This window comes from Battus philenor, unplaced genomic scaffold (assembly GCF_028537555.1).
Source record: "Battus philenor isolate CCGP_79_NKW_IND1 unplaced genomic scaffold, ilBatPhil1.0.hap1 SCAF_3, whole genome shotgun sequence".
In the NCBI taxonomy this organism is placed as follows: domain Eukaryota; kingdom Metazoa; phylum Arthropoda; class Insecta; order Lepidoptera; family Papilionidae; genus Battus; species Battus philenor.
In genome coordinates, this window is record NW_027181693.1 from 1,721,152 (window position 1) to 1,738,199 (window position 17,048).

General features: G+C 33.4%; 1 protein-coding gene across 1 annotated transcript in view; it reads right to left on the reverse strand.

The window, feature by feature from the left end:
• Positions 1-16,254, reverse strand: part of conu (Rho GTPase-activating protein conundrum) — a 91,243-nt gene extending 74,989 nt beyond the window's left edge. The window contains exon 1 of the mRNA XM_068770198.1: positions 15,929-16,254. Coding sequence (XP_068626299.1) covers positions 15,929-15,940 — 12 coding nt within the window. The 5' untranslated portion in view covers positions 15,941-16,254. The remainder of the gene's footprint in view (positions 1-15,928) is intronic.
• Positions 16,255-17,048: the final 794 nt, after the last annotated feature.

Below are 17,048 nucleotides of genomic sequence, written 5' to 3' on the forward strand. Positions count from 1 at the left end.
GCGTACCATAAATATATTGACAGCGAATGAACTATACATTCTCCCTTTTAAAGCTCAATTATTACCAAACACCCTGTATATAGATTGTATGTGAGATAGTTAAATATTCAAGCACACAGTAGACGAAGCCTAACGGCAAACAGAGCTGCCACACCTTATGTCTCTTCGCCATTGGCAAACATTCTTCAAGGCAAGCGCATATTTCAAATTACAATATCATACAAATTTAAACTTTATCATGCAGCATTAAAGTTAATTTTTGTATTGATTATATATTTACAGCTATCGCGAAGCTTAAATGGTATGCAAGGCTAAAAACTTTATGTGAAGAGTGATTTGGAAAATGATAACGGAATATAATTAAGGGTGTATATGTATATAAAAGAGAAGAGCTCCCAACAGATGGATCGACGACATTATTTTTTCTTTTTTTATCTATAATCCAAAGACAATAGCTCCCGTGGCTTTATTTTTAAAATTACGTGTAATATTTTAGAACTTTTTATGGTCAAGTTTTTCCATGTTAGTGTTTAAGTCTTTAAAATATGGATGCACAGATCGCGGCCTGCACGGTGGCCCGACAGCAAAAATAATACTTTCGTACATTCGAAAAATATTGAATTCTATTCCATAATAATTTTAATAAATTATTATCAATTCTTTATTGTCTTAATTTACCTATACTTCAGGCGGCCGGCCCGCCATCAGTTCATAATGTGCCTGAATGACGACAGTGATTTCTTGAGCGATTCGGAAGCGAAGTTTGGACTACACGAAAGTATACTTAGTGTTAAAGTAGGGTGACCATCTGATTTGTGAATAAAGGACTCCTTGTGAACTAGTAATGTTTCATTCCGAGTCAGAACCCTCAGTATGTAACAATAAGTTACTGCTATATACCAGGAAAGGTCTGCTGAATATACGCTGTTATATATAACCGCGCAATAGTGCATAACCAAACAGGATTACCTGGTAATACGATACCAATTTGTGACTGGTATCGCGTACCACTTATCACGACGGCTTCCGGTTCGTCACATTACTTTTAATTGAAAATAAGGCCTTTATAACTCCAAGTTGAGATGAAGGTCGTCCGTCGCCTTTAAAATACATTCTTGAATGTATTGTGAATCGATTTACCGCGCGGCTCGGCGTGAAAAAGAGAATTCACGGTGCGTTTAGATATTGGTGTACAGCTGTTTCTCGCGCTTCAAGTGCATTTTTCCTTACAGGTATTAGAAGTGTTGCTGAAGTTTCTTCTGCGATTTCTTCTTTCTTTTTTCGGAAATGATGGATTTAAATTTACCTGTAGGCCTGTAGATGCGGCGTGCATCCAGTGAAAGGATTATGAATTTACAGATGAAGACCCTAACTTCTGTTAAAAGTCCTGTTTGTCTTCATTTAGCGCAGATGTTGGAGACTACAGAAATTTGTATTGAAAAATATTTAACATAATGAAATACGCGATCACCGGACGGAAGTGAGTTATCGCCCGAGCACGTTGGAGATGAAGATGATAAGCAAGTGTGATCGATATCATATGTATTACAATTCACATAGAGTAATTACAATTTAGATGAACATAACGCAACGGCAGCGACAACATGACTGATGGCGTCTAAATTATTTTTTATTAAAAGCGGCGTTCGAATTTTAAATCGAACGGCCAGGAATGATTTTATATAAAAGTAATGTGGCTGTAGTGGCCAGCAATAAAGAGCGTTAATAAAGTTTTTTTATGTTGTCTATACTATTTGGAAAAAACTTAAATGCGAATAAACCATAATCCAGTAATAAATAACGACAAGTTACTAAGTTAAAGCTAGTTATTATTACAAAAACCTATATCTCTAGATAACATTCGCTAAACATATATCTAGAAAGATTTTTATGCGTACAACACAGGTTCCGTGTCCCGTCATTGTTACCGCTATCAATTTATTATATATTTAGACATACATAGTTATATATTTATTAAAAATTTTCTTTAGAACAATTACGACTCGACGTTGATTAGTGGGAGAGCTGTATGTATGTGTATGTTAAGTTAAAAGAAAAATTTATAACATAGGCAGTAAGCCATTTAAAATACTGGCTGGTAATTCACGTCATATGTAATCTGTTACGCGTAATTAGTTTAAAAAATCTGTTCAAATGCTAAGCATTGCGAACACAATAATAGATTGTACATTACGTGTTTTATCTACCAAATTGTACACCTCTTGTTATATAAGAGTAATGACGTAAACGTCTTTTTATATTAGCTTTGTAATGATAAACACGTGAACATTTGTTTCTTTTTTTAAAAACAGCCTTTATCACGGAGACGACGTTGGGGAAAGAAATCAAAGTTGAGTTTAAATATGGAACATAGGGAACTATGCAATACGTCATTCGTCTATTTTTTTTATTTGTCTTTGTTTTTGTGCTACTTACTTTAAGTTTTTTTTTTTTAACAAAGAGCAACGTCAAAATGTTTTTTTTTTCTACATAATTTACGAAACAGTCAATCCCTGATATAGCGTATTTTGTTAAATTATGTTATCGTAAGAAAAATATATTACTATCAAATACATTCAGTATAGACTTCTTTCTATTTTTAATCGATAATAGAAGTAGGGAATGAATTGTTTTAACCATACTATTAAGAATATTGTGAAGTGACCTCAAAAATGACCCGTTCGTGAATGTCATAGACTCTACTCAGATCAAAATGCGTTTGGAACCCTTGTAGCTTTAAGTCGAAGAGGTAATTATGGGAGTTAAGCCTGATTCTAGTTGCAATAATATTGGGCTCTCCTGTCTATTTTCACAAATTGAACAAAAGTGGTCAAAATGATCCTTGTCGCCGTCTGAGAGCCGGTAGCTTCCTGTTGGGACAATGTCAACATTTTATGTTGATATACATTGTTGTTATGATTAGAAAGTGCTTATACCAGCCTATTCGAACAGAGAATATTTTGATTTTAAAATGATGAACAATGTAATCAACTTAAAACGTTTGAAGTACTGTGGCAAGCATAAAGAAGGTTGCAACAAAATTTTTCGAGTTCATTACGCATTTGCCTCTCCGGATATCAAAGAATGTAAAGGACGCTTACACACGTAGCGTTTTAACGTACAAGTTATAAAATATTTTACATGAAGCTATCAAAAATAAATTTATTTACGTCGTATGTCTACTAATTATCTTCAAATTATATTATATAAATTCATATATATAAAGTATAAAATGACTTACTAAATTCTCCTCATTTGACATGGACTATGCTGCTATCAGAAGTTTCTTGTCGTTCACGACACGTCCTGACAATTTTTCTTTATGTATTTCATTTAATATGTAATTCATATTTATAGGCTAATAATGCATATTTTTAATTTCTTGAATAGAAGCGTTTTAGACAGTTACTTATAATTGCATAGTGTGTAGGCGCCCTTATTTATATTGCGGGATTTGAGAGGTATGTGGGTGCATGATGTCACCGCCACACGCCTGAATCACCAGGCGCCTGTCCCGCGTGCGTTAACATCTAAAGCCGATAATCCGATTTTATAACAAAATTAAACAACTCAAGTTGGCCGGACAAAGGATGTATGTTTACAAGGTCTTTGCCTGCAAACCACGAAAAAAAAAACGACAAAATGGCGCGAATATAATTCAAGTCAACATTTTGTTCCACTTCGGTAGGAACTTATAAAATAATGTTTCTAATTACAGTTTAAGATTATAATAATATATATATCACGCTATTAAATAAGCATAATTAAAAATTAAATACATGTTCATTAACATATTTAGGTATAAAGTTCTTATCTATTTATATCATTACATTAAAGTTGTTGTATTGACTGTGTTGAAAACCTAGCATCATATAGCATCTATTTCATTACAATATGTGCAGTGTTACAAGTGTAATATACATATGGTATCAAAACAATGTAAAAACAACGAAAATATGGAAGAATTTAAAAAAAGAAAATAAACATGTTTAGATATATATACGCAAAAATCAAACGCGATGCATGGAAAGAGTGTATTAATATATTATTTTTATTATTATTACGATCCATTCCAGAGACATTACCTTTCGTACCTTTGTTTTACATTTACATTTAATATTTCCGAAAATTTTTCGCTCACGATTTTGCATGTTACACTGTTTTATAGGTCTCTTGATCTATTTTAACGACACCCTAACAATGTTCATCGCTTAGGTGACGAACAAAAGAAGGAATTTAAGAAAGAAAAAAGATTATGGAAATTAAAATTAAATAAAAGAGCCTGTCCTCAAAAATGATAGCGGGACGAAAGGCCTTAAAAACGGGACATAAAAGAATGTATATGAAATGTTCTAGTCTTAGACAGCATATTAAGTACAAATACTCTCCCTAATACGCTACCAATGAGTGTTAAGTAATATCTGCCAAATCGCTCACTCTTGATTTAATTTTTAAAAACACTGCTTTATAAATTTTTTTAAAAGATGTACTTTATAACTATAAGATCTAAAATCCAGATAAAAAATAAATAATGTCATTTCTCTACACCGCTCACCGATAAACACAGATTTTTTTTTAATTAATTTATTACATATGACAACATTCAGTCCAATTAACGGTTCGCTTTGGAAATTACGAGGACGATTAAAATAGTAATATATTACACCTGTATATCGTGACACATTATTATACCAAGAACAGATAAAAACAACTTTAATGAATGAAAGACTAAACTGTGGTGATCAAACGGTATTTAAAACTGGTTATGTAGAAACATCTCTAACGTAAATGTTTGTAGAAATTTACATAGCGGGAATACAATTCCACTTGTGAGGGCCTTTGAGTCTAGCGCATGGAGCGTCTTCATGAAGTGACAGGGTCAGGTAGATGATCAGCAGTGACTGTCCATTCGTAAGTTGGACTATAGGTGAGGCCTATACCTAGTGGTCTTACAGCTGATGATAATCTCAAACCTGTGAAATTGTTATATAGCAGCCTAGTTGAGATTTCGCCGAGAGCCCTGGAAGTTTCCTACCTCATAAATGTATTAGACTTAGCGTGCTCCACCCGCTATTCCACTCGAATCCGCGAAATCTAGAAATGCTAATAAGACAGCATTGTAAACCAGAACCAAAAGATTATAAATATATATATAAGAGAGAGAGATAAATTATTTTTGAAATATTACTCGTCTCCTTCAGTCGTGTACAAGATTTATCTCATAAATACCCCACAAGTGGGACATAAGTCTTTATTCACAGAGAGGGTTTGCGCCGTAATGCACTTCGTGAACCCTCCCCAATCCCGTCGTTTTGACAGAAGTTTATCTAAAGCTGAAAACGCACGGTTCGCGGTACGAACTGGACGGACGATTGGAAAAGTTTAAAGCACATTCGAAAATCAAAATATCGTCTTCATATATATCGAGTATTGAAGCCGAATTCGGAAATTTTAGAAGCATTGATAACAGACGCTGGAGTCTTCAGTAATTTCGGCTAAATTGCTCTTCTCGTCCCCCGAAAGACCTCACCAGAACGGCCTAATCTATATTTTTTAATGCCCCCCGCTATTGGGGACCTTTCGTACCTCTATCTTTGGGAAGGACAGAGTCGTTTTATTTAATTTAAAAAAAATTCACATTACTTTTATTTGCGCGCTCTTCTTGCATTCTTCTTATAATCTTTCGTACTTCATCATTCTTTCCACATTTCTTCAGCCTTTCTCTTTCATTCGATATCATTCATTACTCACCTCATTCCTCAGTTTTACATTACTTTATTTTATTTGAAACATTTTGTTTTATATACATTTTAATTTTATTTCCTTTATTTGCCATTTTATTGTTTACATTTGTTCTTGTTTTTTATTTTCATCTCTACTGTTCGAGGATGTTGGTCTCTTTTGGTCCTCCTTTATTTTGTAAGCACGCGGACCTCCTGTTTCCGCGGGCTCAATATAAAGCAGCACAAAATCTTAGCCGGTTTCCAAAATAAAGTCCATCACGCCACATACATACAAATCGCTCGCAGACAACCAGACAATTTCGATAAACTAATGGTTGTAGGTAAAATAAACAGTAATAGACCATGTTGGCGATCATCTTCCTATTACCGATCTTAAGCCAAATAAATAACTGGACTTTCCAAACATATACTATGTACTGACTTTCAAGAAAGCAGAGGATACGATAGAATGGAAAGATATTCAATCTGTATTGTATATAATAAATACTATTTTTTATTTATTTAAATGGCACCTGCTATTGGGGTCTCTCGTTCCACCCCCTATTTTGATGGCAATAGACTTTTGTTGGGGCAATAATTTTTCAGTTCTCTTTTTATTTTACAGTTTCTTTTCTCTTCTTTCGCTCTTCAACATTTGCTCCATTACATTTCTCGTTCATCTTTATTCCTTTTATCCGTCACCTTCCATCCTATCTACAAACACTACAGTCTAAGTCTATTTTATTGTTACAAACGTATTACATTTTTATTTAGATTATTTATATATACATTTATACAGTTTTATCTTTAGTTTTTTTTCATTTAGTGTTTTATTTACATATTGTTTTGTTTATTTATTTTAATATTTATTCACATTTATATTATTATTCACTGCCGACCGTATTAACCTAAGTTTTATTTCTTTCTATGATATTTTTCACAACCCTCCTGCAGAATCTGACGAAGGTTGTGTATACTATTACCAGCTTTCTGAACAGAAGTGAGTTTCTTTCTTCAAGGTTCTTTACACCGGTTGTTACGAAACTTTCATGCTCTGCTCGGCCGGTGCTGCGCGCACTGTAATCCCGTTTATGATCTCATTAAGATTTGCCAACGTCCGATTTTAGATCCGCTAATGAAACGAGATTGAGGTTCGTGCAGGCTTTGCGTGCAATAGCTTAGTGGCTAACTTGTACGAATAAAGGTCGCCACTTTGATATCCTACAGCGGTACAGATTATATATATTACGTTTTATCGTCCACTGGATCAGCGAACTTAAGTAGACCTCATAGCGATTTTCAGAGTTCCATGGCGTTCTCTGGCGTTCCTTTCATAAGTACTGAACCACCGAAGTGTTTATTAGGTTAGGAATCCCACATAACCCTGTCCTTCCCCCAGAAGACAGAAGATATCCTATCTTTTGTCCATCTAAAAGATTTTCCCCTGATATCGCGTAGAACAGATGGCCGCAGTGCCTTAAATTTCTGAAGGACGTCCACCTACAATGTGGAGAGATGTCCTGGTTAAGTTCGGTGAAAAAGGCCGGATTACGGTCTTTCAAGTCTTATTGAATATCTATAAGAGAGGTTTATGTCCAGCGGTGGATTTCTTACAATTGAAATTATGAACATAGTTGATTTCGTAATTGAAAGTATAATTTGTTTAATTTGCTATTACAAGTAATAATTAAAAACATCGAATATTTGTAAACACGCGATCACTATTTTTACAGCCACCCTCCAGGTTGATAGATGTCATTGTAAATGTCAAAGCACAGTGACATTTGGCGCCATTTGTAAAAATTAAGTCACGTTCACATTATGACATTACTTTTGCGCCACCTGCTATAACTAAGACAACATTTCAAAGAAAAAAGAGTTGTACATGAGATATTAAAACTCGCCTTTCGGTCAGTAATTTTTAGAGTTTGATGCGCAGTGTGTTTTAATCATTTTAATTAAAGAAACGAAAGGGAGAATTCGTCTAATTATACGTAATTACACTACTTTTACTTACGTAAACGCCTCTCGAATGAACGGAAATGACTACACTTTTATGAAACTTCAGTAATTTTAAATGCACACGTATATAAATGCACACATATTTTATGTATGTATACATTTTTTCGTCCATTATCCCTCAGTCAGGCCGTGGAGCACGCGATAATCAGCTGTGCCGTATGCGGAGGAATAAAGCTGACTGTGAAGCAGAGATGAGAGAAAATGTCACCAGGCAGTATAGCATCCGTCATGGGAGACAATGGAACCGTCACATTTTTCTGCGGTGTTGCAAAAAGTTGTTGAAATGTAACAAAATGGAACAAAACAGAGGGTAGATCAAAATAAACACAGGCAAATACAACTTTGATAAGTATAATATATATAATAGAAAGTTTTTAAACAATGTAAAAGTGAATGAAGAAAATTCTAAAAATTCAAATTGTAAATGTAAATATGCATGTACAGCAAAAGATAAAAAATTATGCATAAATGCAATGTGAAAATATACAAGAGTGAGAGATGTTATAAAGAAACAAAGAGAAAAAATGAAAGAAATTGTTGAGGATCAGAGAGAGAGAGAGAGAGAGAGAGGGTGAAAATTAAAAAGTAAATATCCCAAAAATAAGATAGATGAACGAGAGATCCCCAATAACGGGTACCATAAAAACATATCCCTCAGTGCATGCAGTCCATTTGCGTGGACTGAACACACTCTAGACTTCATTTGCAAGTAAGAAAAGGACCAATATTTAATTTAATATTGGTCTTTTTCTTACTTAGGCTGGACTTCCGCAAAATAACGCCTGATTCCATTAAATGTTCATTTGAGAGCTCACAATCAATCAACGAGCTGTGGAAAAGGCTTTCCTCGTGATTTTTCCACGAGATCAAATCAGCAATGAAAGTTACCGCCATAGCATAGTGGATAGGCCAGTTGAAATAAATGGCAGTAGCCAAGCCACATAGAGCATATACATACGAATCGGCAAGCCCAGCGTGGGACGCGTATACATAAGGTGTACAAACAACCTTGTCCAAAGACGATAGATGCAAGCAGCTTCTATATCCAATATCAGGAAATTCTTATGATAATCACTGATCCGTCGATACGTTCCACAACCAAACAGTTTTGTTTTTTTTTTCTCATAAGAGCACGAGGTAACACATAAAAACTTTTTGTGTAAAGAAAGCCCTTCACAATTAAAATAGATGAGTTTATAAATAAAATTCAAATGCAATTTTAACTGAAGCGGAAGAGCTGAGCAAAAAGCGGTGCCGCTCCAGATGGCACGCCGCGAGCGCCCGCTGGTAATTAGAATTACATCATTACGAGTTATAATCTCGGAAACATCTTTGCGAAAATTAAAAAAAAACGCGATGTCTTTAATTGTAATTTATTATTATGAATGTAATAATTCTTCATCCTCATGTCAATAGTCTAGGAGAAGCTAAAGACGAAAAAGATGACATCAAAGGTGTTACCATCTTCGGAGGTTCATCACCATGTTCATCCGCCAAAGATCATCACGATGACCGGTCTTGTGCCTCCCGCATCCAAAGACTCCCCGCAACCTTGATTTTGTTGTCTGACCACCGAGGACTACCAACGCAGCGATACAGATATATAAATATATATTTCTATTGATGAATAGTATATATTTCTATTGATGAATCATTATTTAAGCTCTTTACTACAAACTGTTACTATTATTATAGTTAATAAGATTAAAATTTATAACAATTTACCACAAATGTATAGTCGTTTATTAATTTTGACTTATTTTGATTCGGCTGTACAAGATTAGTTTGCGTATATTACTTTAAATAAGATATCAGTTTCAGATTATGTTTGTTCATATTTTATCTGTTTGTTATTTGGTTTTATGTCATTTAGTAGATATTATATCGAAGCGTATAAAATGAATATCATTTTTATCGGGTTTTTAAATATTTGCAATCAACGACTTCCAATACACCTTGTGAGTTTTTTTCATAATTTTCTAGCAAAAAATGGCAGAGATAGGCACAGTTATATTTTTTTTCTCTAAATACAGATAAAGTACAAGATTAAAAATATTATACGATATTAGTAAAAACTTTACCCCTATTCAGCATGATAGGAATAGATAACATTATGTTCTTATAAATATTTTCACAGCCTTATGTAGCAAAAATTTTTGAATTATCGTTTTATTTGGTCGGTGTGGCGATATATTGATAATTGTTACTACTTACAGTTCTACTATATTATAAAATACAAATGTTTGGCATTATATGAGTTTTTTTACAACATAGTGAAATTTCCTAAGCGTTTTTGTTCAAGAGGTACCTTTTCCAAAATAAACTGGTACTTCAGACCCCATTTTTAATTTCTTAGTAAACTTTCTTTTATTTTATTCCAATACACGTATTTGTAAAAATACTGAGATACATTATCTTTTACGAACTTTACGCTTATCGATTTCAGATGTTTTTTTGAATTACAACAATGATACATCCTCTTAAAAATATTAGTCATGCTTATATTTAATTGGTATACGTAACATCACTTGTGAAACATCTTAAGAGATTCAAATACTAAGTTGCGTTAATACGTCTAGTCGATACATTTTCGACCATCCTTACTTATTGCTTAGCCAATATATATACCAATACACAAAAGTAAGTCGCATATCGACACAAGGTACGGACTGTAATCATTAAAAACAATATTTGCGTTGTTATTTCATTGAATCACGTGAGACGAATTTTTCCACCACCAAATCCACAGCAACCGTAGCCGAGATAACATCTTAAAAACACTTGAAATATTGATAATAACCGGCCACCGTATGATTGATAGCAATGGGTTTGTCAAGGTGATGGTAGACGTGTTTATTGCTATCATTAATATATATACATAAATAAACATACACATATATAGTTTACAGTGTGATTGGTTATAGATGTAAAAGCTTTGAGGGGTTGAATGTATAGATCACTTTACGTCTAATAAAAAATAATAATTTTCTATATAATCAATAATTAATAAAGTAACAAAAATTTTAAACTCAAAATTATTAAATTATATTAAAATTATTATTTACTGACTGTACTGTCAGAAAGTATTGACCAGTCGCATTGTAATACAAAACATATTTAAACATTACGTTAAATAAGTTGATAGGTAATAGAGATAAACCTGCTAAAGGTTGACAAATAAGCTATATATTTGTTTCTTTACAGCAGTGATTCCCAAAGTGGTCAAGAGGTCTACGTCAGCGAAAAAAAAAATCAATCAAAGTCTACCCAACACGGATAAACATGGCAAGGGGTCTACGACACAAAAATGTTTGGGGAACTCTGCTTTACAGCATTTACACCTATAACCAATCTGCCTGTAGAATAATATCCCTGTAAACTACTTGAAACAATTTTTGTAACAGTCCGTAGTAATTTTTGTCAAACCAGATCTGTTATTCACAAATTTATGACTTCGCGATATTATTTAAAAATGATTTTAAGATGAAGCATTTTTACGTTGTTTTTTTACTAGCCTTACATAAGGGAACGTAGAAGACGCCAAGCCTAAATTTATTGTGAAGGTTGAACCGCTCGTGGGCTCTCTAAGGAGCTTCAACTCGGGCCGCTATGTACTACAGTTACACAGAAGTGAAGCTCTTAGATTATGCTTTATAGAGAGAAAAAGCTTGAAGGGACCTCGGCTTTCCCTGTCACTGATAATACCCGTTATATTTTTTTTAAGTTTGAAATTTTAACTAATAGTGCTAAAATAATTGTCTTCTTGAATGGAAACGATGTTGGCAGAATAAAATAAATTTTATATTAAAAAAAAAAACTTTAATAGATTTTAACCAAGACACCATTTAGTTGTAAAAAGAGATTGATTGTTGCTTCATAAATAAGTTAGAATAAATATAATAAATACATGGTCACTAACAAAATTGCGAACGTCAGAAAAATGAATAATTATATTTTAATGTATTAATTCATTAACATAAAAAAAACATGGAGGGCAATCTTATTACACTAAAGTAATTGCTCAGTGCAGTGCAGGCATAACTAATTGAGATCAAGGAAAATACTGCATAGCGTCTAGTCAGTACAAAATCAAAGGAAACCTTTATTTTTTTTTTAAAACTACAAAGTTCATCCGGCGGTAATGACAGCACCTGCACCTGTCAAAACGCCATATTGCCACAGATTATAAAAACATTAAAGATAATTTTTCGTAATTGTGAACGTGACCGGTGGCAGAATGTTAAAAGGTGTCATTATCGTTATGCATAAAAAGCGGGTAATGTAGTTTAGCTTTTGCATCATACGCCCGGCCAGTTAAACTCGTGTTTCATTATATGCGCATTATTATTTTTTTTTTGTTTCTTTTTTTTTAAAAACTCTAATGGCGATGATATCACCTTGGGTACAAAGTCGATTGTTCTTCATATGTATATAATTTAAAATAGCATCTTTTTTATTTGCAACTTGCGTATTTCTCTTTATTAATTATTACTTCCCAAAATATACATATAATTATTTTAATATCAGTTTACTAAGTTTTTAAACCAATGGAGATGGCGAAATGACGTTTCACTACCTTAAAAAGACTTAGTCGCCGTGATTAAAAATATAATAAATTGATTGTTGATTTGCCCTTCTAGATCGAATGAGGAGATCCGTAAGTAAAAAAAAGTAACAGACATAGAACAGATAGGCATGTCAACGGGCAGTATATAGCGCACAGAGCAGACAGTTCTTCAGATTGGTTCTACAAGTTTTCAGCCAGTGTAGAACATGAATCAACAAGCGCAGCCTATTACGCCCCGTACACAAACACACACAAAGTGAACAGAAGGCTTTGTTAAGGTCGTCGGAAGACACTGGATAACGTTTTACGGCTGAAACGACGGTTAAATACGATATTTTAAATAAAAGGAAGAAGGAAAACACGATAATCATTTACAATAATCGTTTACTGTATAATAAGTAGATAATACAATAATTTTGTCGAACGAAACATAGCAGGTGTATTGTGTAAATTCATCGAGACAATTCAGAAGTAGTTGAGTATTAATTTAATATAAAAACATCACTTATAAAGTCATCTGCATTCGGTTTTTTGGTGTCAGACTGATATCCATGCTTTGTTGGAAATGTGGGAAATAAATAGTATTCATATCTAGGATCGCCGTCGACGTCATTTTAGCCCATAGACACTCACTGCAGGGCGAAGGCCTTTCCCAAAGATATCTATGGAGAGTATACCAAAATCGCCACGTTTCGCAGACAAGCTGGCAACCGCAGTGTGGTATTACGGTACCCAGAAGACACTGTTGCCCATCCTCTGTAAACTTGTTTGTGAGCAATGGAAATTCTATGTAAATAATGCATCAAACCTACGATCTACGTCTAACATTGCTCATATCTGAGATACGTAACATTAAAGATGAAATGGAACCGGACTGGGCATGTCTGTCAAACAAATGAAAACATGGAAACAATGCTATCTTTGAATGACGAAAATGTCCAAGAAGAAAATAGATGGAGGCTTTAGCTGACATATCATCATCATGTGAGTCGATAGACGCCTACAATCAGACAGGTTTCCCCCAAAGATCCACGAATACCGGTCTCACGCATCCAACGGACATCATAATTATAATAATAAATCAATTACCAGTTATTTAAATAACGTTGTTACAAAGACAGTTATTGGTCTTACAAAATGCAATATGTTACGCAAATAATAATAAAAATCTAACCGAAAATTATTACAACGTAAAAATATAACCTCAAAACCGACACGGCGAATTAAAAAGCGCGCGAAACGTCCAATGATGCATAGATAATATCCGAACGCGGCGTGCGCAAGATGGCTTCTCACTTTCATCCGTACGCCCATTAATATTCTGTAATGTGTGATGCGATATAAGCGAAAAACTGAGAAATACGTGACTTGTACGTTTCTTCTCACGCGAGTAATCCTTAATAAGTTTTCAAATACCAGCTCTGTTAATATCACATTTGAAATATAATATAAATACAGTTCAAAATTCCTTGCAGTTATCGCAGCCTTTCTCAAAACGTTTGCCCATATGAAGACTATTTAGACAATTTCACCGACGTTGCGAAGAATTAATTGTCTGAAATGGCAGTAGGCACATCGTGCAACCAACGGTCGCTGGGGTCAAAACGGTCACGAATTGAGACCTCGAGCCAGTAGACGCGGTGTTGGTCCCCCATCGTTGTACCGACATCTTAGTCAAGACAGGAATACGGGTAAAGCGAGGCCGGACATCATAGCGATCTCAGGGTGAGGCTAATGTCAATAGCCTGACATAATGGTGATCAGACAGTTTTTTTCTATGTAAGGTTATTCCTAATGTTTTCATTTAATGAATCAAAATGAGTTTTCCATCATCGCGGTTTAAACTACGTCACGTATTATGTATACATACACGTATCTTCTTGCTTGAACTACTTTTATAATGAAATAAAAATGAAGTCGCATTAATTAGTTCATTTATAGGGCAGAAACCAAAAAACGTAATTTTTTTAAAAATAATAAATTTTTAAAATTTGAACATAATTCGATTGACAAAACAAAATAAAAAAAAGTAAAAATAAAACAAAACGAACTAAATAAATAAGTTAGACTACGTATGCACAATTTTAACAACTAAGCTAAACAAAGAAAAAACAATTAGCTAATAACAAACACGCACCAATGTTAATAAAGTGGAATCGAAGTAAACATACTTTTGTATAATTTTATTAAAGAGTGCATTGTTCTTAACAGTATAGCGTCAGTGTCTGTTAAAAATTAAAGGAAAAAACTTTGAAAGTCACGTCTCATGACATTTCCTAAAAGCAACGAAACACCGTTCGAAGACATCAATTCCAGCCACGATCTAAAACCGTCACTAAGGGAATTCTATGAAAATATTCGCGTGCAACAGCTTTCAAAAAGCTTCCCAGAAGGTAACCATAATTTAAATAGGCTCTCACACCTCCGTGAGATTCTAATAATTTCGCACAGGACAAAAGCTGCTCGTAACATCACCCAATTATGATTTAGTGGCAACTACGACTTTGTACCAGCACTGGACACGTTAGTTTACTTAACTTCACATACTTAATTATTAAAGCAAACAATAAAAAATAGCAACCTCTCTTAATTTTTATTAACATTGTTTTTAAAAACAAAACAGTCTAAGAACACTATGTGATGAGTATTTTAGATTAGACGCGAAACTTTCGACATAACCTAATAATGCATTTGACACCTAATATTTGGACAAAAATGTTTTTATTGGTATATATAATCATCTATAAAAAGTTTTATTAGTTCCAACTTTTTTTCAAAATATTTCCTTATACATGTCAAAGAATTTCTCTTTAAAAAATATTAGGGAGCAATTTAAATTTGGAAAAAAAACTATTTTTTTAAATAAGTAAAATTTTCAAAATGAATGAACTTGCCAGCGCTACATTAAAAAAATCGATAATCATTCTGAATGACATTGTAATTGTCCATACGTGTATAGGATTTATTCGATTAAAAAAGATGCAGGCAAATTACAATTTAGTTAACAGTGTATTAAAAAAATGCTTTTGCGACACCTAGTGACCAATATTGCGTATAACTAATCATAGCTAGTCGATGAGGATAAAGTATAAACTTGGTAAACACCACTGCGTCAACGGAATTTGTCAATACATATATATATATATGTACACATAATGTACAAAGTCAGAATACTTTTGACATTGCCACAAATGTTATCCATTTATGTTTACAAAAGCGATTGTAAACTCTTACAAAATTTTATTTCACATTTCAATTACTCAAAAGTTGACACGGGTAATAAAAATCTAACATTGATTACGTAAACAGATCGTTACATGTACCAAAATTGTCTAGAAAAAAGGCTAATGACGTCATAGACACGATGTCTACAAATAATAATTATCTATTATTTTCACTTCTCCGCTTAAGATACGACAACGTAATTATCTTATCAAAATCAGATACGTGAACATATTAATGAAACTGCAATCGTGCGCCATTAATTTGTAATTCCAACAAGATACGAAACAAACATTGTAATGTAAAACGCATATATATGACTAAACGTCATAACAAGTCAATGTTGAACGTTAATATGGTTTACTGTAATCAAAGTTTTAATAAGTAGACTTACCAGCTTCAGCATCGGCGACCCCGAAGCAATCAACACAGTCCTTTGTGGTGTAAAAAAGCCTAATCTAGTCCTAAATAAACCATCAGCGTCTCACACACTCACTTTTACCAAACTATTTAACCGCCTAACATAAAAACACGAGCTTAACCGCCTCTCAAGTGAAATATGATAAGTACATACAACTCACTGTTTTCACAACACTACAATTCGTTTATCGAAATAAGAGACTAATAATTCGTTTTGTTTATAAAATAAAAGCACTCGGAAACATCGACAGGTTTTAATAAACTATTACAGTTTTAACACAACATGTAACGCCGTCCGCAGTTGACGCGACACTGGCGAGATATCGAAATTGAATTGTGAATCGAGTAGACTCGCGTGTAGGGCTACCATGATTTACAGTGAACTCATAAATACTTTATTATTAAATGTAAAAAATCATATTGTACACTTATTTTTTGTAAATGTACTAGAATAATCAAGCATTCTACTACTTATTATAAATCAAACATATGTATTTTGACCGACCTGTTAAAGTTAACGCTGCAAAACACGATGTTATCGCATTTACAAAGTACTCTTTTGTAAAACATTGTTTTAAATGAAACTATTTACAAAAGCGACTTTCGAAATAATTGTGTTATTAAGTTTTTTTCTGGTGGCTAAGTAAGTAAAAAAAAAGCGTTCAAAAAAATTTATTTTTGTACAAAATATAAAAATGTAAACGATAAGTGTTGCTTGAAAAAGAAAATGGATTCTTATGATTGTAATAAATAAGTTGCATTTTATTATGACAATAAGAATTACATACATGGTATGTGAAAAAGTGACAACGTATCAGTATAGATAATCGCATGTTTTTACGAAACTCAAAACATCAGCTGACTTATACCAAATTACTAATTTCGTTTTTGTTTTTAACCATTGTAATAACAAATCAAACATAATATATTTAATAAAATGTTTAACAATTTTAATACGAAAGAAAAGTCTTGTAATTTTAGTAATGATGGAGTTCGCATTAACGAGCGATTGTGCCTCTCACTCGGCCGCTGTCTTTGTTGCGACCTCACGCAATGGACCTGCCGTTTCTTTTGCCGCCACTCCGTTTGAATTT